Source organism: Ctenocephalides felis, unplaced genomic scaffold (assembly GCF_003426905.1).
Source record: "Ctenocephalides felis isolate EL2017-DRISC unplaced genomic scaffold, ASM342690v1 CF-g0.4_SCAFFOLD_01886, whole genome shotgun sequence".
Classification (NCBI taxonomy): domain Eukaryota; kingdom Metazoa; phylum Arthropoda; class Insecta; order Siphonaptera; family Pulicidae; genus Ctenocephalides; species Ctenocephalides felis.
The window spans coordinates 77948931-77974243 of record NW_020538040.1 but is presented as its reverse complement, the minus strand read 5'-3'; the positions used below and the strand labels follow the sequence as shown (position 1 = coordinate 77974243).

The following is a 25313-nucleotide window of genomic DNA, read 5'->3' as shown; positions in this document are numbered from 1 at the left end:
TTCAAACATTTAAAAGCCATTCGATGTATCTCGATGATGACTAGCGTTGCTCAGTTTGTGCGGCGATCGGCCGAGCCGATTCTTTGTAAATAGCAGAAAAGTGAAAAGTTTTTCGTCCACGTTTTAGCCCGCAATTCTGAATCGATTTTGAAAATTCAAAAACCGTTCGAAAGATATTGGTTGGGAATCGTGCTGATTAGTTTTTGGTAGAGATCGGCCGGGCCGTTTTCTTGTAATAAAGTGCACTTTTTTTAACATGTTAAAAAAATTTTTTCGACGATTTTTATGATTTTTTTTTGACGGTAGATACCGTAGTCTTATAGATCATACTAAAATATTACGGCCCTACGACAAGTCGTTTATTTTAAAAATTTAGCGTCAAAGTTTTCAAAAATTAGTGTCGTTTTTCGGCATTTGTCAGAATTAGACCTTTCATCGACGTTTGCTCGAGAACGCCTGAACCGATTTCAGAAATTTAAAAGCCATTTGATGTATCTGAGGATTTTCGTTTGTCAGTTTTGTGCGACGATCGGCTGAGCCGTATCTTTGTAATTTGGAAAAAAGTGTTGAACTTTTCGTTCACATTTAAGCTCATTCTACCGAATCGATTTTAAAAAATCAAAAACTGTTCGAAAGATTTAGTTGGAATGATGATGATTAATTTTAGATGAAAATCTACCGAGCCGCTTTCTTGTAACTAATAGTTGAAAAAAATATTTTGCTTAATGATTACAGCTTAAATCCACAAGCTATATTTTCAATGTCTCTACTTCGTAATTTTTCCGCCGGCCAAAGCGCCACTAATGTTTATCTATCTCACTCTTTCAACAAATGACGAAACGAAAAGCTCTTCGAGTTTCCTTATCTATACATACAAACACAATGCACTCGTTAAAATTTTTCCACACATATAACATGTCTCGAAAGAAGAGTTCTTTTTTAATATCTTTTTCATTTATTTTATTTTAATTTAATATTTATTTCTTAATAATTTATAGAATAAAAAATTATTGTGAAAGACAGATCAAATTGCTTATTCTAAAGGATTAATTAAGTAATTATTTACACATTTCGGGAAGTTCTTGCAACTTGTCTTAAGGCTAAATGCACTTTCAACTAGTTTCCTTTCCCTCCCTTGTTCATTATTTCCGTTAGAATTCCACTAGCACTATTCACGTTTACATTTTCCTTTCCAAACTTCTGCTTCAATACTTTCTGGTCCTGTGTTTCGGCTTTCAGTTTTGTTTTTTTTTTCGCGTAGGTCATATATATATATAGTGTTCCAGAACTCAACGTCAAACCGAAACAGGACGATAATATTGATTGTAACGATCATGAAAAAATAAAAAAAAAAACGCCATGCACATAGTTTAAAAATTATGAGCTTTCAAGTACAACCGGTTATTGTGGTTCATTTTTATTTATTTTATTTATATAAACTTTGAATTTCTAATCGTTTCTAGGACCACGGTAAAAATACCAAAATTGCCTCAAGTTTTCAGGAATTAAGACTTTTTGTTGAACTATGAATTTAAAATTTTCAAAATTGGTCGAGTTTGAGAGGCCCTACTTTAAAAAAAAATGTACCACAGTGTATTCGCAAGTTTTATCAAAAGTTTGCGCATTTAGTCAGAATTGTCAGTTTCATAATAAAAAAAAAATTGAGTAACAAAATAAAAGCCTAAAAATAACATAATTGCTAGTGCATTTTACTCACAAATAAGTTCAAATGTTTGTTGTACGCGCAGGCTTCAAGGTACAAAAACATTTGAACTGAATGTGAGCGAAATGCGTTAGCCGTTCGTGTTATTTTTAGTTAAAAAAAAACGTAATCCTTATTGATTACTTTTACTCGTTTTTTATTACGAATCTATCGAGTATTTTAATAACTTACAATCCGCAAACTTTTGATAGAACAAAAGTTTGCGGAGGGCATCTCAAAGTCGATCTGTTTTGAAAACTTCAAATTCATAGCTCAACAAAAAGTATTAATTCTTGAAAACTTGGGCCAATTGTGTCATTATTTTCATCCGTGGTCCTAGAAATGTTATTTACGATTACGGATCCGAAACTTAAATGAAAACAAAAATTAACAACAATAAAATGGTGACATTTTTACTGAGGCCCGTGTTGCACTTACAACTCCTAATTTTTAAAATAAATGGATTTTTTTTTCTAATTTTTTATGATAGTTGCGATCAGGGCCGGTCCTGGGGTCCAAGCTCCCCCCCCCTCTATTATTAACGGTTCTCACAGTCTATCATTAAAATTATGTAAACATTTACAGTAATTTTTTAAAATACCTTTGAATATAATTTCGAATTGATATCGTAAGAGCCAAATTGTATGTATTAATCTTTACTTTCCCATCGTGTATCAGATTATTTGTTTAAAGTTAAATTTTTTATCGTATTTTAAAAATGTTGAAAGATTAGTATTTTTTTAAAATTTTTTTTGAATGATATTGGAAAAAAACTATATTGCAAATTTTATATCCGAATCTCATTCTGGCGCCCCCTAAGACGTGCGTCTACATTTTTCGCATGCATCGCATTCAATATAGGACCCGCCCTAGTTGCGATTATACAGGGTGTCAGCGGACCTTGATGACAAGCCGAAAAAAGTTCATAGTATTGACCTTAACCGTTCTGAAAAAAAAAATCTCACGTTGTTTGGAAATTATTTCATCATAGCTCTAGGTTGTACTTAAAAGCTTATGATTTCTAAACAACAATTCATTTTTTTTTTTTAATTTTTTTCCAGGATAGTTAAGGTCAATACTACAACCCCGTTTCGGCTTGACGTCAAGGTATAAGACACTCTGTATGTTATATATTTTTCTTTAAAAACTGTGAAAATACTGTTAAAAATGTTTTATTAAATTTTAATGGAATAAAATTATATAAAACTAAGTTTGCAATTAACAATATTCGAATTTTGTCAAAAATAGCTCATATTATAATTTTACATTTAACAACGAATACATTATTTAAGATTTATCAAATATTTCTTATATTTCACACACTGGCACAAATTACAATTAAAAGTCTGAATTGAATCTTTATAGATTTTTCACACATAAAAATCGACGATCTATGAAATCGATTTTATTTAAAATAAAATGATCTAATTAGCGAATTAGATTTTTACTATTAGTTAAAAATAATAACTTTTTGTAAAATGGTGTAAATGTATGTAAATAACAAAAATTGTTAATTGTCCAATACATATATTTGGCTCTATGGAAAATTACTCATGTGCGTTTTCACTCTCAATTTTGCTCATACTTCTTATTATGGCAAGACGTGTATGTTATTAATGTCTAATGAATTAAACAATAGTTATTTGTTGCTCTTGTTGTTAATTAATGCAATTTCGTTTATAATTAATACAGGCCTTCCCGATTATTATGGAATACTAATATCTCGTCAATTCCTACTTACCGATATAAAAAGTCACATAAAATTTAATTATTATTTATTAAATTATTATTCAAGAAATTATGCAACGTTTAACAAATTTATAAAGTATATTTCATTAAAATTAAACCTTGCTTTTCCGCTAGTAAAGTTTTAAACTTTGATGAATCATAACATTCTGTTTGAGAATTTCATATTTTATATGGAAACAGTAGTCACATTTATTTTATGATCTAAAATAAAACAAATTTTTAATGAATTGTGTAAATAAGCAAATTCTAGTTTTCATAACAAACAAGAATCGATGTTATCACTTATAACAATAACAACGGAAATAACATTGATTATTGAAGTACATTAATAGTAACATAAAAAAAGTTTATAATAAACCATCATGTATTTTTTTGCGAATGAAGCTTTAGCATAATTTCTGATATTGTTATTGATTCTAACGTTTCAAGAGCTTTTTTCTTTAAATAAAGCCGATTGCGATTTTGCTTTCAAATTCTTCTTTCAATATTCCATCAATTTCCTGAAAAAGTAATCTTCTGTTAAAGCGTAAAAATTGTGATATATCTGAGTATATTAATTTCGATATTATTAGGCAATATTTTGCTAAAAAACTGTTAGCAAGTCGTATTAAATGTATTTTATCATTCGACAGTTTTGATCACAATACTCATTATTATTGTTTCTTTACACTCGTATCAGCATTCGGACTTACTTCTTCTCAATTAGTTTGTGCTACGTTTTATTTAAATTAAGAAATAGATATATAATTTGCAGTTGTATACATGAAACGTTTTTAGTCATATTTCAAATCTTTATTTTAAACCAGAATATTATTCTTATTATATTCTATATATATTATTGCGTATATACGAATATACGTGTATGTATATTAATATTAGTAAATGTAATGTAAGTTTATATCGTAATATTTATGATGTAAATATAAATTCATAGCACTTTTTTTCAAGCAAAATGGGCTGATGAGTTTGGAGTAGTGCTGATAGCACTCCCTTGAACTAATTTGAAACAAGACAGATGGAAAACAGACAAACTGGAGGACTAGGACCAGAAAAGCGTGTTATCGATGAATATTTGTTAGAGAAAATAAAATACGGAGAATGAAATGCTGAGACACAGGACACCTGACAATTGTTGTCACCAAAGTTTGGGAAGTAAAATGTACTAAAGCGAACTATAAACAGGGAAATGCATCAGAGTGAACTGTAAACAGGTGAACAATTTAGTGAACTCACACCAAGTCTTCGGACAGAGTGCAAATAATAATAATAATAATAAATATATATATATATATATATATAATATATATATATAGGGTATACCAGACTTTAACGGGGCACAAGCCGAAACGTGTTAGTATTGACCTTAAATGTCCTGAAAAAAAAGGAAAATAATATCTCACGTTTTTTGGAATTTATGAGCTTTTAAGTGCAATCTAGAGCTTTGGTGAAATTATGACAATTTTCGATTACTATGGTTAACTTTATTTTATTCATCTAAACTTTTCTACGATCACGATGAAAGAAAATATCACAATTGCCCCAAGCATTTCAAGAAATAAGACTTTTTGTTGAACTATGAATTTTTTTTAAAAATAAGTCGACTTTGAGAGGCCCACCTTAAAAAATGTACAAAAAGGTGTTGGCAAGTTTCATTGGCGCATTTAATCAGAATTGTAAAATGGTAAAACACCGCCGAAAACTTCAAAAAATTCGAGTGAAAAAATAAAAACCTAAAAATGGTATGAATTTTGCTGGTATTCAAATTCAGTTCACATGTTTCTTTCTCGCACGAAGAACTCTCTCTTGTTAATTTGAACTAATTCAAAGCAAAAAATCATGCCATTTTTAGATTTTTATTTTTGTACTCGAAATTTTTCAATAATAAAATTATCAAGTATTTTACCATTTTACAATCCTGAATGAACGCGCTAACTTTTGATGAAATTTGCCAACACACTTCAGTACATTTTATATAAAGGAGGGCTTCTCAAAGTCGAACAATTTAAAAAAAAAATAAGTTCATAGTTTAACTAAAAGTTTTGATTTTGAAAACTTGAGGCAATTGTGTTATTGTTTTTTATTGTGATTCTAGAAATGTTATTCGTGATTACGGTTCCAAAGTTTAAACGAACAAATTTAGTAAAAATATCTCTAATAACCGAAAAATGGTGATTTTACCAAAGCTCATAATTTCTGAACTTCGATAGATATTTTTTTTTTTCAATTTTTTTTCAGGCCGATTAAGGTCAATACTATCACCCTGTTTCGGCTTGACGTTAAGATCTGGGACATCCTGTGTATATGTGTGTCTTTTAGTCAAATCATTAAAATAAAATACGATAAGTAATGAATTGTTCGTTTTGTACATTTTGACACTGTATGTGTATCGTAAATCAGCAAGTTGATACTAGGAAAAATCTAAAAGAAATAAACATTGTTTTGTAATAAAACAAAATTAACACCAAAATTTCATTTAAAATTAAAATGTAAACAAATTTATAAAGTGATATAGTATGTTACACTATTTTTCAAACAAAAGTCAAACATTGAATTAAGCTGAACTTGCTGAATGACAAGGTGTGACGTACAAAATAAATAGTTCAAGTATTTATCGTTTTTTATTTTGACAATTTGGCTGAAAAAATCTCTAGAATTATTCCACGATTAACAAAAAATCTATATATACATATATACATATACATATATATATATATATATGTGTGTGTGTGTGTGTGTCTGTGTGACGAACTTATACAAAACGTGCAATCATTGGACTCACTAAAAATATTATTGAATATTCAAGAGGTAGATTCTATGTATTATTCTTATGTAATATGTTCTTGCATGTAATGGCGTATCAAAAATATATAGAAATGTATAGAGAAGCGATGAATAATACACGAATAAGTCATAAAAAGTATGAATTCATATCATATATATCGTATCATAGTTTCATGTTAAAGATTTTATTTGAACTATACATAAGCGATATTTCGAGCGAAAGTAAGATTATTGCATTTTGAATCAATTTAAAAAGTTACCAATGATAAATTGAACAATATTTCACATCCAATACTTTGGTCACATAAAAATTGCACATTTTCCCGTTAACTAAAACCCGTTGGTTTAATAATAGTTTTTCTCATTTTACTTATCATAATTTTTGTCTTTGGAACAAACAGTTCTGCTTTGTTTAATTTTTATTAAAATACAATAAATTATATAAAATCAATAAAAAATAACAAATACTAAATGATTTTGAAGACCTACTGTTAACAGTCTATAAGATAATCATGATAAGTTTTATAGATACTCATTTCATTGGTGTTTTCTCATAACGTTTTTTTTTCAATTTCAATTCAATAGAACATCTATTGTTTTTTGTGAAGGTGCATTACATCTAACCATCGCTAATAAAAAGTTGTTTTCAACGGGTATTAAATAAAAAATAATCAAGAAATAAATTACTTACTTCTTGGTACAAGGTTATTTGTGTTTATTTTTTGTGGATTTTCCTGATTTATTTAAAATAATATTATTGCCTGTTACATAATATTCAAGACAAATATACATTATGATAAATGAAGATACTTAATGATTCGTGAAAAAAAGTCCATATAGTGTACAATTATATTCAAGATAATTTATAAAAACTAGTGGTGTGTGACATTGCGTCTTAAGGTAAATTGCTGGAACTTTCCGTATTGTGAACAAATGTTAGAAGAGCTAGTGGGGGTGCATGGCATTGTGCCTTAAGGCAAATTGCTCGAACTTCCCGTACCGTTATTGAAAATTTTGGTACGCAATCCAAAAAAAAAAAAATACACAAAATGTGTACACATTATGAAAATGTGATTATGTCTAATGATCATTTTTGGCCTCCAAAAGGCATTTTTTAAACTTATTTTTATTGAGAGTCCATAACCGCTAGATCTGCCTTCACAGCAACTAATCAGCACGTTTCCTTATCAATACGAATCGAATGTTTTTTGAATTATTCAAATCGGTAGATCCGTGTTCCCGAAATTGTCAACGAAAATTTGTATTCGCGCACACACACACACTCATACATTCAAATTGTTCACATACATTCCAAAATGTTCAGAAACCTTTGAAACGTAAAGATATATAAACATTTTCATTTTCAATTTTTTTTGTGATTACTATAACTTGCCCTACGGGAAGTTAATAAAATTGATTACATGCTATTACGGAATTCAAAATTAGTAAAAAAAGCTATAAAAATCTGATATGATCTTTGAGCACGTTTTCTCTCTAACTCCAAAACCGTTGGCAAAAATGAACGGGATGTAAGAAATTATACATGTTTGTTATATTATGCTTATAGGCCATGAAATTAAAACTGCAACTGTTCTATAAACTAATCTGAAAAAATCTATTAATCCTAGCCACCAACAATGAGGTCAAAAATACATAGCCATACATACATGATTTAATGCAGATTCATACTCTTCTATAATTTTACGAAACGCTATTCTGCATAATGAAATTCATGCGTTATTCTGCATAATTCTGGTCACCTCTATTTTCTTTTTACAAATTTTTACCTTTAGATTGCCTTTTTAACTTCCCGTAGGGTAGTTATAGAAATGGGTCAAAAATCAAAAATGACAATTTTTGCATTTCTCGACGTTTAGAAGGTTTCTGAACAGTTTGGCATACCTCAGAAAAAATGGATGTGTGTGTGTTTTGTGTGTCAGCATTTTTTCGTTCACGTTTTCGGGCGCACGGATCAACCGATTTGAATGGTTTAAAAAACGTTCGATTCCTATTGATAGGAAGATGTGCTGATTAGTTATTGGCAAAGGCAGGTCCAGCTGATACGGAAATAAAGAGCAAAGAGTGCAAAAAATAGAAATCGAGCTTTTTGAGAGATCCGTTTTGAATGATCTAAAAACATTCAATTTGTAATGATTGGGAGAAGTGGTGATTAGTTTTTGGCAAAGGCAGGTCTAGCCATTTTGGAGATGCCGAGATATCAAAAAACTTTCTGCTTGTGTTAACGAAACAATTGCTTTTAAAAAAAAATTAATTTTTTTTTAGTTTATCGAAAATAATTCAGATTCCAATTTTAATTCAGGTTAAAGTCTAAAGCTCACTTATGTACTTTAAGTGAATAATTTTAGCTTTGTAATTCAGTTTATATAATTCTTATAAAATATTAGACGATATTACAGAATTTATAATAATCTATTTGTAGACATTTAATATTCTTCGAACAGTTTGTTATGGTACGTGAAGTTCCAGCAATTTGCTTTAAGGCACGATGTCAAACACCACTAGTTTTTATCATTCTTAAGCATTCTAATAAAAAAGCGTAAGCATTAGGGATAAAATTTCCAAAATGTATCTATCACACATGCGAAATATGTTATGTAAGATTTAGATAGTAATGACAACACAGATTTTTTTCAATTGTCTTACCAAAATGTACGTTTTAGTGAACTGAACAATCAATAAAACAAATCGTAATTGATTTAAGATATAAAGCGTTGCGAATTCTAGTATTATATTATATTCGCATACTATATATTTTTGTTAAGTTAAAGCATATAACTTTAAAATCAACAAGTAAGTTTTTTTTAGAGTTATGCACCCGTAGAGATCGTTCCGAACACTGATGGTACACTAGACTCGAAAATGTTGTTGATCTTTTCCTAATCGTCTCAAAGTTCAAATATCCCCATTCTCGCTACGGTTGTAAATTACGATCCTCGCGCGCAATATTTGCAGTTTATTGAAGTTGGCCAATGGGAAATCGCCTTGAAACCAATATTTCGAATTACAATGGAATAACACTAAATCTGCTACCGGGAATTACAATGGAATAAAACAAACAACAAAATTCGCTACCGGGTCGCGCGTCTTCTCGTGTCCCGACCGGAGCGCGGGAAATGATGAGAATGACAACGCGCATTCGGCCCGAGTGGCCGAGTGACAGCAAATTGCGAAATATAACAAGGACAATGCGGACGCATGAGGCCACACCTGTGTGTGCATGAGCTTTTCCACTTCCACCAGAAATTTGAAAACAAAAACTGGAAACCCATGCAAATTAATTCAGTGTTATGATGCGCATATGATGTCAGTACATTAATATATAAAGTGATAACTCTTTGCTCTAAGCACAGTGCCTTCTAAGCAAAGGAATTGATAACAACTTCATCAATACTCTTACTTACAGGTACGTTCATTTTTATAAAATTTTAACGTATATATATATATATATATATATATATAATATACGTACATATTATTGTTATTGTTTAAGTTAATTGATCATTTTATTTTTCTGAACTGAGTCACATTTTTTCTCAAAAAACTATTAATTTATTTATTTTTTATAAATATTTTTTACTATAGTTCCGGAGATATGGAAGTTTTCCTATGTACTTACAATAGTAAACAAATTGTAGTTCATAGTTGGGAACATTCTATATCCCCAAAACGTAGAAAATTTTTGTAAATGATAATTTAAATAAGTAATTTTTTGAGAAAGAAAGAGGATTTCAATTCAGAAAAATAAAATCATTATATATATATATATATATATATATATTTGTTATTGTTTAAGTTGACTGATGATTTTATTTTTCTGAACTGAGTCACATATTTTTCTCAAAAAAATATTAATTTATTTATATTTTATAAATATTTTCTACTATAGTTTCGGGGATATGGAAGTTTTCCTATGTACTCACAATGGTAAACAAAATTGTAGTTCATCGTTGGGAAAATTCTATATCCCCAAAACGTAGAAAATTTTTGTAAATGATAAACTAAATAAATATTTTTTTGAAAAAGAAAGAGGATTTCAATTCAGAAAAATAAAATCATAATATATATATATATATATATATATATATATACATATAGAATTTTATGATATGAGTGGAACGAATATTAATTGTTTAATATGAACAAAACAGCACTCAGATTTGTTTAACACAACTTTATTTTATGATTACAGACGTTTCGAGACCATGGTGTGTCTCATCTTCAGTGTAATTTCAAAAACAGGTTACTTATATACTACACATTCTTTAATAATTTATTTAAATTTTATTTAATTTTTGGTATACAAAAACACCAACTATTCCTTGCAATGCTTGACACAGTACTCACATGTCCCACATACTCACATGTACTGTGTCAAGCATTGCAAGGAATAGTTGTGTTTTTTGTATACCAAAAATTAAATAAAATTTAAATAAATTATTAAAGAATGTGTAGTATATAGTAACTGTTTTTGAAATTACACTGAAGATGAGACACACCATGGTCTCGAAACGTCTGTAATCATAAAATAAAGTTGTGTTAAACAAATCTGAGTGCTGTTTTGTTCATATTAAACAATTAATATATATATACATATATATATATATATATATATATATACATATATTAGGGTGGTCTTAAAATGGTAATTTTCGAATTTCGTTGCTTCCAGGGGCTCAAATGGTTCCAAATTGATAAACAAATATATATATATATATATATATATATATATATATATATATATATATAGAAGTGTTTTTGTGCAAACATCCAATAATTAAAAAAAATTAATGAAAAAAATGTCTTCATTTTAGTAGCGAAGTACAGTCTTGATTTGACTCGTCGATTATTGATCAGACTCATTTACCATGCTTTGATGAATATTATCTTCATAAAGTTTTTCATTTATTTTTTATTATTGATATTTATTATTTTTTCTTGTTTTATAACTAAGTGTTAAATTAATTAGTGTTCGTTTTTTGTCTTTGTTATTTGTATGTACTGAAAATGAACCAAATCGAGGCTCGAAACGTTTGCTACTACAATAAAGACAGATTAAATCTTCATTAAATTCTTTTAATTTTTGGATGGTTGCCCAAAAACACTTAATCATATATATACATAAATATTTGAATATTCTTGAATTTGATGTTGATATAATATGTTTAATTTGAGTTAAAAAGTCGGGCGTTTCATCAATAAAATATATATATATATATATATATTTTAAATTTTTGTTTTCAAAAAATCTAAAATTTTCCAATAAATCTAAAAAATCGGCTGATCGAAATCTACACTTGTTTATACTTATCAAATACTTTTTACCTGACGTTTCTCAAAGCTTTGTTACTATAAATCAAAATAAGTGATTGTTTTATTGTTATATTTATTAAATATTGTTAATTATGAATTTTATATTGTTAAATATGAACTATTATTATTATACTAATAGTTTTCCACGCCAAGATTTTCATTTAACACGACGCTCGAGAAAAATGTTTGAACTTGGCTGGTCATTACTTTTTTCACGATCGTCGACCAACGATCTTTTTCTCCTGAACGTTGTAAAATACGAATTTAAAATTTAAATTTTTTGACCACGCGAATATTTTCAATCTAAATACCGAATTTAAATGTAGAGATGTTAGACAAAAAATTTTAATTGACAGCAATAATCACATTAAATTAGGATTAAATAAATCAATGGATTCTTAATTTAAAATTTTAATCAAATAACTATGATAATATATGATCGACCAACGATCTTTTTCTTTTGAATAGTGTGACATACGAATTCAAAATTTAAATTTTTTGATCACCCGAAACAAACATTTTCATATAAGAGATTTAATGTTTTCTTATTATTGAGACGGAATAGATATTTCAGATAGGATATCTCTATATTAGATTACTCTATTTCAAATTGCAAACTATTTGGAAATCGCATCTCAATTTAGTATATTTATTTCTTCGTAATATTTCACGGAACATTTAAATAATTGTCAAAGTAAATAATTAAAATGAACATATGATTAACTTATACAGTATGATTCACTTAACTACCGGTTTACTAAAAACAGCAGGGACTACTATTAAAATACTATGATTTATTGTATTATAATATCGTGTATGTGTGTATCTATGAAATTGGTACATTTTATCGAAACTTGATTCACGCATATTCTATAAGTATTCTAGATCTTAATAGTATTATATAGGATGAATGGTTTATTATTTTCTGCTTAGACTCATTGCTGCAATCATTTATAAATAAATTAGACGTTGTCGCATTCTAATGAACAAAGCGACTATATCAATGCTATTTTGAGATTTTCTTTGCCAATCATTTAAATATATATATATATATATATATATTTGTATTTTCTATTGCTTTAATTTTCATATCCTTTACTGGAAGATTTATCGTATCTTAATATTGTGACACAAACTGAAAATCTACATGAAATGCCTTGATTCATATGTTTTACACTAACTCGTCCTCGAAGACGGTGTGCGTGATAATAAAATCGCTTATTTAATCATAATTAATGTAATTGTATTATTTTAAATGGTTCTTATAGAGATCAAGCAATTTTTGTCAACGTCATTTGATATAATAATTTATTATTTGATTTAATCTTTTTAGATATCTGTTGCGGTGTTTCATATAAAACTCGATTGAAATTTATTTCATGAACTTATAGTTACTACTAAATTTTAATAGAGTCAGTAATTCTGTTGACTTTTGAGAATTTTTTATTAAGCTTATATAAATATTATATTTTTCAATTATTTTGTATTTATTTGTGTTCTTATAAATATTGTCTAACGAGTTCTAGAAGGACATACTAGCTTAACATAATCGTGAATACCTACCTCCATTGAAAATATTGTTTCAACACAATACTCGAGCTTTCGCGATTTATGTGAATAGAAAATAAAAACAATGACATTAGTCGTTTCTTCCATTATTATAAATATCAACTACATTAAATAACAATAATGTAATAAATTCACACTTATGTGCGACATTTGTATTAAACTGCTACTGAAAAGATAGGTGCGCCAAAGTTAATGGTATAATTGCTTCTCAAACAGAAAAGAAACATTCTTTCATATTTGTTTATTTACGCCTTCTGTGGTGTCATTTGGAATTATGCAACAGCTTATTTGATTTGTTATGTTTTGCAAAAGTGTAAGATGAGTTAAGACATTACCGATTTTTTTTATATCTGCCAAACATAACTTTGAGTTTCGCAGAGTTACGATTTACGAATTTATCTTAAATGAGTGCATGTTCGACTTTCTTAGAAATTTAATTTGCACTAATTATGAAATCTAATAGGTCTCACTCTTAGATCTGAAATTTGTTTTTAATTAATTTTGTTTTAGATTTGTGCATAAATCTTTTTAGAAGTCACCTTTCAATATCTCGTGTAATGATCATTTGGCGCACAAGCCTGCTTTAACATTTTCTTCTATTTTTCTAGTAAATTATTAAAATATAGTCTTATGGTCGATTATTATATCAACATTATATGAAAATTCGGTATTGGTTAGAATGATGTTTGTTATATTAAATATTATACATACATATACATATTTGAATAAAGAAATTCCAAAAATATTTTTACCATGTTATGTTTTTCAGATCAAAATGAGATCCTTCCTCCTCGCTACATTCGCAGCCTTGTTGGTTTGCTCTGTTTTTGCTAGACCTCAAGAAGATAAATATACTAGCAAATTTGATAACATCAATTTAGATGAAATTTTGCAAAGCAATAGATTGCTTAACAACTATGTAAACTGCCTTCTTGACAAAGGCAGCTGCACAGCAGAAGGAAAAGAATTGAAAAGTAAGTTTTTAGTACGATTTTAATATTTTTCGATTAATTCAATTTTATCGCTGTGGAATAAACAAAAAGTTTTAAAAGTAACGCTCAATAGTAATAAAATTTCTTAAAATTTGCGCATACTATCGAAATGTGTTTTTCAATCTAAATACCGAATTTAAATGTAGAGATGTGAGAAATTAAATTGCAGTTTTCAGCAAAAATCACTTTAAATTAAGCCGGCCACAGACGTAACTGTATGCATGTGCAACTGAATGAATGCGCAACCAGGCGTATTTTCACAGCGCCCACAGACGGTTCAAGTTTATGTTCAAGTACTTGCGCAAGCATATCACAAATGTCAAATAATAAATGTCAAAACATAACCTAAAAATATATCTTTTTTATTAATTTATATATTTACAGCATCAGAAGAGAATTCAAAGTGTTCATAGGGCTAATTTCATAACTTTTAATTGTCGATAACTTCATAAACTTGTATTATAAATTCGCTACAATGTAAAATAAAAATATGGACATGTGCTGCCACACGCGGCCAACGAATGAACTTGCCGACTTGAACGATTGCGCAATTAAAATAATCAAAAAGTGCTCATGCCAACTCGCTTGCACCAGTCTGTCAAGTTGCGCAAAAAACACCCCACAGACGCTACAGAATACATGTTCAAGTCGCAGGTTGCGCAGTTATACAGTTACGTCTGTGGCCGGCTTTAGGATTAAAATTTATGAATTCCGAATTTAAAATTATGATCATACATAAGTAAATAATTTTATGCAAATTTATATATACATCTTTGCACTCAAATTTTTATATTTGATCTTATTTACCTCAATCGCCTTATGTAACGCGTATTATAATTATACATCCGATAGTCAAGATGAATATTAAAAAAAACTTGCCGGTTTATGATTCGAGGACGGTAATGAATTAATTTTCAAGGCCTAGTTTATTTATTCATAATATTGCATGATACAGTTCTTTATAGCTCTAGAAATTGACGTTTTTTCCCGATATTTATTTTTTACAAATAATGCACGTTAGATTGAAATCTCTAAAAAATCTATAACGATTTATGTCTTAATACGTAAAAGATTTTGTATAATGGGTTGTGTTAATTATCTGCGATAATTTAATTACCCTTGAGGTTTCGCGTGAAAGCCATCTCAGTTCGACATTTATTATTATTTGTGGCAATAATTAATTAACCAAAATGCACATAAATTTTAATATCATTGCCTTCTCTGTTTTTTATCAATTCTGACTTCCGTGAACTTTTGTGGTATTCTATATTTTTATACATCGTTTATACTACAAATCACTATTATTCAAAAACCCTAAGTTGGATACTACCACCACGTATTTTGTGATGTCAAATATAGATGAAATATATGGTTCCAATTGAAAATATCTTATTTCGGGCACTGCGGTGCGAATAGGCAATGAGAAATCTCTCATCCTATTCTTTCCTGAATCGAGTTGGAGTTTAACTTATGTCAGTTGACGGACCTACCCTAGGGAAGTACTACCTATTATTTCTAAATTAATTAAAAACGTCGTATAAATCTAAATGATTCTCGATGATTTATTCAATATTAGGATTTTGTCTCGTGCCAAAATCATTTAAAAATAACGTTATACTCGAATTCAAAATTTAGACCATCATTAGCCAACAACCGTACATATTCTTTATTACATAGAGGATCGCATAACTCATTTATTTGTCAACTGCCATGACTTCATGACCTTAAATTTAATTCAATTAATGATCGTTATTTTCGAAGAATTGAATAATATTATTTCCAGTAGATTTAATGTAAAAAAGCCGAATGTCACTTGGACCATCTCACAAATAAACGGTTATAGACTCTATTTAATATTCTAAACATTGCCTGGAAATTGTTTTCGAGATTGTATAATCGTTTCGACCATTGAACGTGTTTTTATGATATTACGTCAAATAAATATTATCGGTTTGAATTTCTCGGAACAGAGGAAATAATGCCGAACCCACTCATAGAACTAGTTTTTTTGAACGAAAAATAATGCGCGTACTTAAGATCCCACGGTCAAAGTTAGATTTACTCTATATCGTTATAGTGGTATTTGTACACGTGTGATTTTGTGTACGTATTTGTATATCTCTATATTTATCATGGCTAATAATGCTATATATAAGATTGCAGAATAAATTATGCATTAGTGGAATTTTACCCTAGTGCAGCATAGCGCGACATCAAAAGGAAACAAATTAATAACGACGTCAATTCACAAGTTGACATTATATAATGCCAATAGATGAAATGGTATTATTCATTCTTTTTCAACCAATTGCAGATAAAAACTAAATAATATTTTTTAGCGTGCTTATCCATCCATAAGGTCGGTTTCACTTTTTTTGAAAATTCATTTTGATTATGTAGAATCTCTCGAGTGATCTTTGAAATAATTATCTGTGTTCATTCATATGCAACTGGTGCAGCGTTCGACATGAAATCATTGCATTGGTTATTCTTTGCACGCATTTTGATTTGAATTTAATCGAAATTTATATTGTTTCATATTTTTGCATCAGCGGAAAAATCCTTTCGATTTAGTAGTTCCCTTTTTAGAACCATGCTAGACATTAATTATTTGTCCCCGCCGTTTTTCTTCCAATCTGATAAAAATGGAAATAAAAAATTTTCGCTGTCGACGCTTTTGAATATGAATATGTATATGACTCTAAATCTTAAAAGACACATTGTTGGCACGTTGTTCTATAATAGTTTAAAAAAGTTGCTTTTATTCGAAAATGTGAGAGTTATTCGAGAATTCGACATTTTATTGATCATCTCAGAACGCATTTTTTTAAATTTTCAGTATGCAACTGGATGTTACAATATATTTAAATTATAATGCAATATTTTACAATTCTTTCAATCGAAGATTTTATTTATAAATTATCATTTTTTGAGAATGTACTTGAACTTACTTTCACGTTATATTACTATTTTATTTGTACCTACATATTGTTTGGCATCTTCGGTGGGACCTTCTACATATTTTGGGGTGTCATTGATGATTCAGCATAACAATATTTACTATTTGTTTTTTTTTATTATTCTATGGAATAATTTCAAATGACTATTTGAAGCAATAAAACATATTGGCACATGTTGTCCTTGTGAATATTCTATAATAAATAGCAAATAATATAAATAAAATGATTAATTCAAATGTGAAATAATGATTACTTAAGTGTTGTGCGCGATTATATTATTATTCTTATGAGGGTTTCGAGATATTGATCACATGCGCGTTCTTCCGTAAAGAAACGACAATTATTCTATAATCATAAAAACTTTTATGCACATTTAGGAATACGTTATGAGCCTTGGAATTAATTTTGTCCTCGAATCCTGTATGTGAAAGCCGTTGTTAATTCGATTGATCAATTTTTAATTAATAGATGTGTGAATTAATTTTTATGTGGCAATGTAAATGCACAATTTTATAGATTTATTATTATCAATGTATATGTTTTATTCATGATTTTGGTAACAGATTATTTAAAAAAATGTATTGAACATTGTCACATTGCAATATATTTTAATGACTTTATGTTCTTGTAATTAATCAAGTGGCTTTATTATTGCAGAAGTCTTACCTGATGCCTTATCCAACGAGTGCGCTAAATGTAGCGAGAAACAAAGAGAAGGAGCTGAGAAAGTAATCAGATTTTTCGTCAACAACAAACCAGAAGAGTGGAAGAAACTTTCTGCAGTTTACGATCCAACCGGCGAGTACACAAAGAAATATAGCACCCAAATTGAACAAGTGAAGAGAGGCGAACCCGTTACAGTTTAAATTTCCAAAAAGAGATTTCTCAAAATATTGGCAAGTCATTTAGGAATCATAGTGTTATTTTCACCTGTAGATATTTCTGTTTTTAATAATAAAAAAAATGTAGTTGTAGGACAAATAGAGCATATTTAAGTAAAATAATGTGTTTTATTCATTGCGACATGTACTGTACGCATTAAAAGCTAAACATACATTCGCATGATTATTTATAAATTGATATTAACTTTTAACTTTAATCCGAATTTATATTGATATTGGGGGAACAGATCTATATTTTGTATGATATTCGAACTGAATATTCTTGTAAGCTGTGTTCAGAACTCCTTATCTTTCCGTAGGGTACGTTATAGTAAAAGCAAAAATTTTATAATAAAATTCTTGCATAACTTAAGTTTTAAAGTCTTCCGATCATTTTGGCATAACTTTGAAAAAAAATAGTATATGTGTGTAAGGATGTATGTGTGTATTTTCGGATGCAAATGTTCGTCCACCATTTCGAGAGCACAGATCAACGGAATTGAATGAAAGTTTTCGATTCCTGTTGATGGGGAGACGTGCTAATTAGTTTTTGGTAAGGCAGGTCTAGCCGTTTCGGAAACTCGGAGAAAAAAGTTCTTAAATGGCAATTCACTTTTTGAGAGCACGGAGCTTCCGATTTCAATAAAACACATACTTGTATTAACAAAATTCTTGGGAAGGCAGGTCAAGCGGTTTCGGGAATCGAGTGAAAATTTAAAAAAAAAGTCATTTGCTGCGACGAAATGAATTGAATCATTCAAACCGGTTCAACCGAGTTTCCGAAATCGTCGACGCACACATACGAATACACGCACACACACACGCACATATATATATATATATATATATATATATATATCCATTTTTCTTCAGTATGCCAGAAAACTTTGAAACGTAAAGATACATAAACATTTTCATTTTCAATTTTTTGCGCTTACTATAACCAGTAGGGTAATACTGGAAGTTAATAAAATTATTGAATGGTGTTTAAGTATATAGAATTAATCATGTTAATAAATACAAAAATAACAATCCTAATTGATGCATGAATGCATAACATCATGTATATGTGTATATGTATATTGTTTAAACATGTATATATAAAAAAACTCGTATATATACACATATATAACATATTGTTTTCCTTTAAAGTTTAAATGAACCTCGAGCGAACTGAATGTTTATTATTGGTTTAATAAGAAGAAAATCTATTCCTACATTTTTAAATTTTGAAGATTGTTTGATCCTCATTGTCACCTTTGTCTTTTACCAAACTTCGTCGCCTTTCCTTTGATGGCATTATTAAAATTTTTGAAAAAATAAATAGTTAAAGATTCGACTTTTGGCAAATTGTTTAACGTTTAACTTATTATTAATATCATTAATAATATAATGATAATAAGTTATGAATATCATTAATATTATTTTAAATGAAATAAAAAAACATTAATTAATAAATTCATTTATTAATTACCGCATTGCGGTAATTTATTAATAACTTAACGCATGCATCTTGCACATTATATTTTTTACCGCAGAATTATGTCAATAATCTTGGCTAATTATTATATAACGTATGGCTAATATAAAAGCACAAAAAAATAAAATTTGTTCCTGCGCGTGCTTAACTCCACGTTCTCTTTATGAACTGGCAATGCCCCCATCGACATCAACAACCACATAGAACGCGTCGGAAAATCAGAGCTCTATTATTTCAAAACTGTTTGGAACGTAAGGAAATTCCGCGAAGTTTTGAGTTTGCGAAGAATCGGAAACAATTAACTTTCCGAAGGAGAAGTTTGTTTTTACCAGCAAATTCGACTTGTTGATTTTGTTTTCTTCATGTTTTAAGTCAATATGAATCGTTTGAGAACAAAATTGAGAAAAGTATGTGTAGGCATGTATGTGAGTCGAAATTTAACTTTTTATTGGCGTTCTCTCACAAACGCCTTCATTGATGAAAATTGATAAAAGTTTGCGTCGACAACTTTCGGGGGATGATTTAGAATTTTTGGTAAAATTTTTGTTTGGCGATTTGAATAAGACTTCGTATTGGGATGGAGTTCACGGTCTATAAACGTATATCCAAAATTAATATGTGCTTACGACATGCGGTATAATTATACAAATTTATTAAACTTTGGAAGAATGAGCTGCGATTTTAGGATAAAAATCGTGTGATCCAAGCCCGAGTTCGGAATATAAGACTGTTTGAACGATGACAGTTGAAAATCGCATTGGTTAATATTTAAGGCAAAATGCTGGAGCTTTCCTGTACCGTAATTTAAAATTATGAAAAGCTCAAGAAAGAATTTTGATTTTTTCCAATATTTTTAAAAAATTTGAGAACATTTGAAAAGTTTGAATAATAAAAAAAGTTAAAAAAATTACTTTTTTCAAAGTTATGATATTTTTTTTAAAATAAAAATTAAGAATTTTTTTCTATTTTTTTGAAATTTTGAAATTTCTTGAAAATTTACCCATTCATGCCGGTTGATGATTCATTCTGTCGAAAATTTCTAATTCTCGACAGCAAAATGGCATTATTTTAACTTTTTTTTCTGGATCTCCAAAACCGCTAGATTTACAAAAATCTTGGAAATGGCTGGACGAACCTCTACCAAATCTAATCAGAATCGAATACTTACGTATCTATGCATACATACATTCATACACACTCATCCATTTTTTTAAGGTATGCCAAAATATTCAGAAACGTTCGAAACCTGAAGATATGCAAAAAATTGTTCTATTTATTACTATAACTCATCCTTCAAAAAGTTAAAAACTATTATAATTCAGTAAGTAACCTGAATTAATATATTACTAATTTCCATCAAGTCTTATGGAAATGTAAAATGTATTACACCTAATAATTTTCTGAAGACTTCGTAAAATTGCTTTATAAATTAAAATATTTTTTCCAAAAAACATCAATATTTCTATTCTATAAAAATCATGTGCATGTGTATAATTTTCCTAAATTGAAATTTATTTCTGCCACCAAAAATGAACACATCAAAATAACGTATTAGCACAAACAAAGAGACAATTATCATAACAGCGTTTGCGGAGTGAAAATATTTACCGAATTTTATATCTTTTTATTTATTTATTTATAGTAGCCAGTCAGAAAAACACGATGAACCTTACTTCGGGACTCTTTTGTTTTATTGCTTCGACAAGAGCGACGTAGAGCTTTCTCCATCAAGCGAACTAACTTCTTATATTATGATAAACATTCGGAAAATTTCAAATGCGGTGTTTGGCTGCGGGACAACAATTCACACTTGATAGTTGCGCGTGCGGTTCAAATTCTTATTAGTTATACTTCAAAGAATTAGTTCGACTTCAAACAATTTGGATAAAAATGTTTTCATTCCGCTTTTCTTTGAAGTCTGCTTTTGCTTTGTTTGGTTTTCTTGGTTTGTTTGGTTTCATCGACATAAATCAATTGATATATAATTACATAAGGGGGTATTCGGGAGTAGAGGAATAAATTTTGGGTCATTTTTAAATCATTGTGGAAAAGAAACAATCGAGTTTTTTACCATATTTTTTTCTATAATTTATTTATCAATGTTACAAAAGTAAAAAAAAGTAAAAACTAATAAGTTAATTTTAAAAATTTTCAGTTGAAGTGGGGAGTTCCAAAAAATTGACACATAATCATGCCTACGATGCCTTCTAGTAATCCGAAATGAATAACAAAACTAGTGGTGTATCTATTTATCTTTGGTCCGCATCACTCCGCAATGGCTCGACCTGCCTTTACCAAAAACTAATTAGCACATCTCCCTATCAATAGGAATCGAATGTTTTTTGTACCATTCAAATCGGTTGATCCGTGCGCCCGAAAACGTGGACGAAAAAATGCGGACATAAAAAACACACACACACATCCATTTTTTCTGAGGTATGCCCAAATGTTCAGAAACCTCTGAAACGTGAAAATATGCAAACATTTTCATATTTCTATACTAGGATTAAGTTAGAATTTTTTATTGACAAAATCGCGATTGTTTGAAAAAAAGGATAATTTTTTATATCACTTTTTGAGTTTCTTGCTTTTTTTTCAAATAGTAAAAATTGAAATTTGAATGTGAGACTAGTATATACTAGAGAGAAGTCTATGAAAAAGATTCACTGACAAGACAGTTTTGAGAAAATCGCGATTAAAATTTCGCATAAGGAAGGAAACAGCAATAACAAATAGTTATGCTTTAAAAACATGACAAAAACAAAAAAAAAGTTTTTTAGAATTTCTACACTAAAATTACCCTCTTAAGGAGTATTTTAATATCAGTAAAAAATTGATTTGTATTGTTTTCATATTTCAAAGTTTAACTCTTCAAGAATATTTGTAAATGGGGATTTTGCAAAATTTGAATTATTCTCGGAGAAGTAGCTGTTTGACCACGATAATCTTTTTCTGTTTCTTTCCTCCGCGAAAATTCAAACACGTCTTTTTCGATACGATACCCACTATTTTGAAACTTCTACTGGACAGATTTTCTTTAAATTTACAAAGAGTCTCTTTTATAGACTCTTTCTAGTATGGACTACTATCATCCTCAAATTCATATTTCCATATTTTTATACAATTCGATAATATTAATTTTTTTTAGACAATCGCTATTTTGCGAAAAAATATTGACGTATACGTAGTTCATATTATTGTAGATTAATAACATATATACATCTTTTATTTTTCAAATTATTCAAAATGCTAAAATCATCAGTATGGTAGGAATTAACTTTTTGAGACCTTCTACTTCATCGCCTTCCAAAATTAAAACTTTGACTATTTTCAATTTTTATCTTTTATATTATTGTTTTTTGAAATAATTAATTAAGACATGAATATTAAATACAATAACATGTTTTGTCAATGATATTTGCGTATTTAGTCAACTAAATAATGAGATACATTTGTTGAGGAAATCCCAAATTTCGTTTAACGGACTTTGTTTATAAGAGTTCTCTTCGATGTTAATGACTCCACTGATGCTGAACTTGTGACGTCAATTTGGTCGAGCATGATTTATAGCTAGTCATTTCAAATCGAATATAATTATATGTATTTTTAATAGTTGATTTCTTCCTGTTCTTGCTAACGTCTTGAAGGTGATGTTTATGTTTTCGGCAAAAATTTCGATTCAATAATTTTATGTTTTTTTGACATTTTAGATGATTTTGTATCGCTTCGATCTTTTTGAAAAGCAAATGTTTTGATGAAAATGGTGGCACCGATTTAAAAAATTTAAAATTTGATAAAATTAAATAATGGTTCACGTCGATTATTATTTGACTGATGACTTGATTCTTGTTCGAGCCGTTTGTTTGCAATTAACGGAATTATGAATAAAATTTTTACTCCAATTTCACGTGATTTGCTTCAAAGCTTAGAGTTGACTTAAATTTTAATTATTATGAATTTAAATATCAAATGTTAAAATTATTGTTCACATTTTAAGTTATACAGAATGTGTATAAAATGACAATTTGAACATGAATATTTTATACAATGTGATTGTCGGTGGCATTTTGCTTATGGGCAATTCCGGATACGTGCAAATAATTGACTTAATCATTAACAATTGAGATTTATAGCTAGTTAGATGAAATTTTCAACTGTCAATTTCGAAAATTTAAATAATCAATGCGATTTCCAATTAATGACTTTCTAGCAGACTTATAATATCTGTTATTGCATTAATTATAGAGTACGTACCCGTAGACCATAATTGCATACCTAAATAAATTTTCATTTTTAAACTACATTTTGTAGGTCTCTAATATTTTAAGATGATCGTTAAGACTATGAACTATCACTGTACAAAGTTCAATCGATTTTTTTTTAACAATAAATTACCAAGAAACTACTTGGCCAATCTTTACCAAAAACTAATCAGTACGATAACCAACTGATATTTTTAGAACAGTTTTCAAATTTTGAAATTTGCTTCGGGATATTTGATGGGATTATAAAATTTTTATAGACATAAGGTGAAATTTTTGTTACATACACATACATACTTTTCCAATGTTGGTATCAAACTATTCAGTACGACTTGAAACGTCGAGAAAACTAAAATTAGGAAGTCGGTTTTTATGACAGGAATTTAGACTTCTCCTTCGAGAAGTAAATAATAATAATAATAATTGTACAGGTCGTGAGTTGAGATGATAAAGAATTTTTATTGCGTTTCTGCTTACATTGTCCAGTACACTGAACGCGCTTTTTAAAAATAATTGCTTCTGATACCATGGACAATCTCGATTCCTTAAATTAACTAAATCCCATGGAGCACACGTTTTTATTTAATAAGTGATAAAAATTGACGCAATAAATCTCAATGTTGGTTCATCGCAATGACAACCTCGACTTTTTAAATTAACCCCTTGAGCACACGTGATTATTTAATAAGTGATTAACGCAAATTCTATTAAATACCTGTTGTTATTAAAGTTAAGATTTTTTTATGGTACTATTGGTTTATAAATAAATTTCAGTGGCATCCAAATTCGGATTAAATTTGCGTATGTATTATTTTGATAATGTTATTTACAGTCTAGAAAATGACATACACATGATTTCCTCGAGCTAGGCTATCAAAATAAAATGTGCAGTCATGTTCTACGTCTGTAGGATTATTAATAGAACACGAACGTTTGTTAAATCTTATGCCTGACTCGCAAGGCGGCGATCAGCAGTTTCTTTTGTGTGATCGTTATAAGAACATCAAAATATTTATAAGAATCCAAGTTTAGACAATATTAAGTGTAAGTTATAAGTAATTAAGTACAATGAACGTTATTCAACAAATTTATTTTGTAAAGTATCTAAAACAGAGTTATTTTTTGGTGAATATATAACGTGTTATTGCTCAAGACTTCTAGCTCTCGAAGCATATCCATGTATATGCTGAAAGCAAATTCATCTCTTGTAAATAAATCAAAACTTTTATTCACAATAAATAATGTTACACTTTTTAATATACCATGTGCATGTAAGTTATTTTGTAATTAATAATATGTAAACACTAACTTTATGTAATTAATAATATGTAGTGTAGAGTTTCGTTTTGTTTTATAACAATGTCATTTTTGTCGATCATTATTGCAAAGACGGAAAAATCTGTGGAAAAACATTTTGTTTTAAACAGTAGTATATCAATTTATATAGTCGTATATATGAACAGAAAACTTCGATTTCATATTTTAATTATTGACAAAAATAGGTATCAGTTCATAAATAGTTCTATATCAATCTAGTTTCTAGAAAATTCCGCAGATGCGCTTACGTACGCTTAATGAATATTAATTAATTATTGGCATACAGTTT

At 28.8% G+C, this 25313-nt stretch overlaps 1 protein-coding gene across 1 annotated transcript; it reads left to right on the top strand.

Moving 5' to 3' along the window:
• The first annotated feature begins 9523 nt into the window (after window positions 1–9523).
• On the top strand, window positions 9524–18066 carry LOC113378590 (ejaculatory bulb-specific protein 3-like). Its single transcript, XM_026619133.1, has 3 exons — window positions 9524–9656; window positions 13902–14106; window positions 17742–18066. The coding sequence occupies exons 2-3, from the start codon at window positions 13908–13910 to the stop codon at window positions 17948–17950; spliced, it is 408 nt and encodes a 135-aa protein (XP_026474918.1). The 5' UTR covers window positions 9524–9656; window positions 13902–13907; the 3' UTR covers window positions 17951–18066.
• Window positions 18067–25313: the final 7247 nt, after the last annotated feature.

Coding starts and splice junctions, on each gene's coding strand:
- LOC113378590 (XM_026619133.1), top strand. CDS start 13,908: ATGAGATCCTTCCTCCTCGCTACATTCGCAGCCTTGTTGGTTTGCTCT. Junction 14,107..17,741: donor AGAAGGAAAAGAATTGAAAA/GTAAGTTTTTAG, acceptor TTATTATTGCAG/AAGTCTTACCTGATGCCTTA.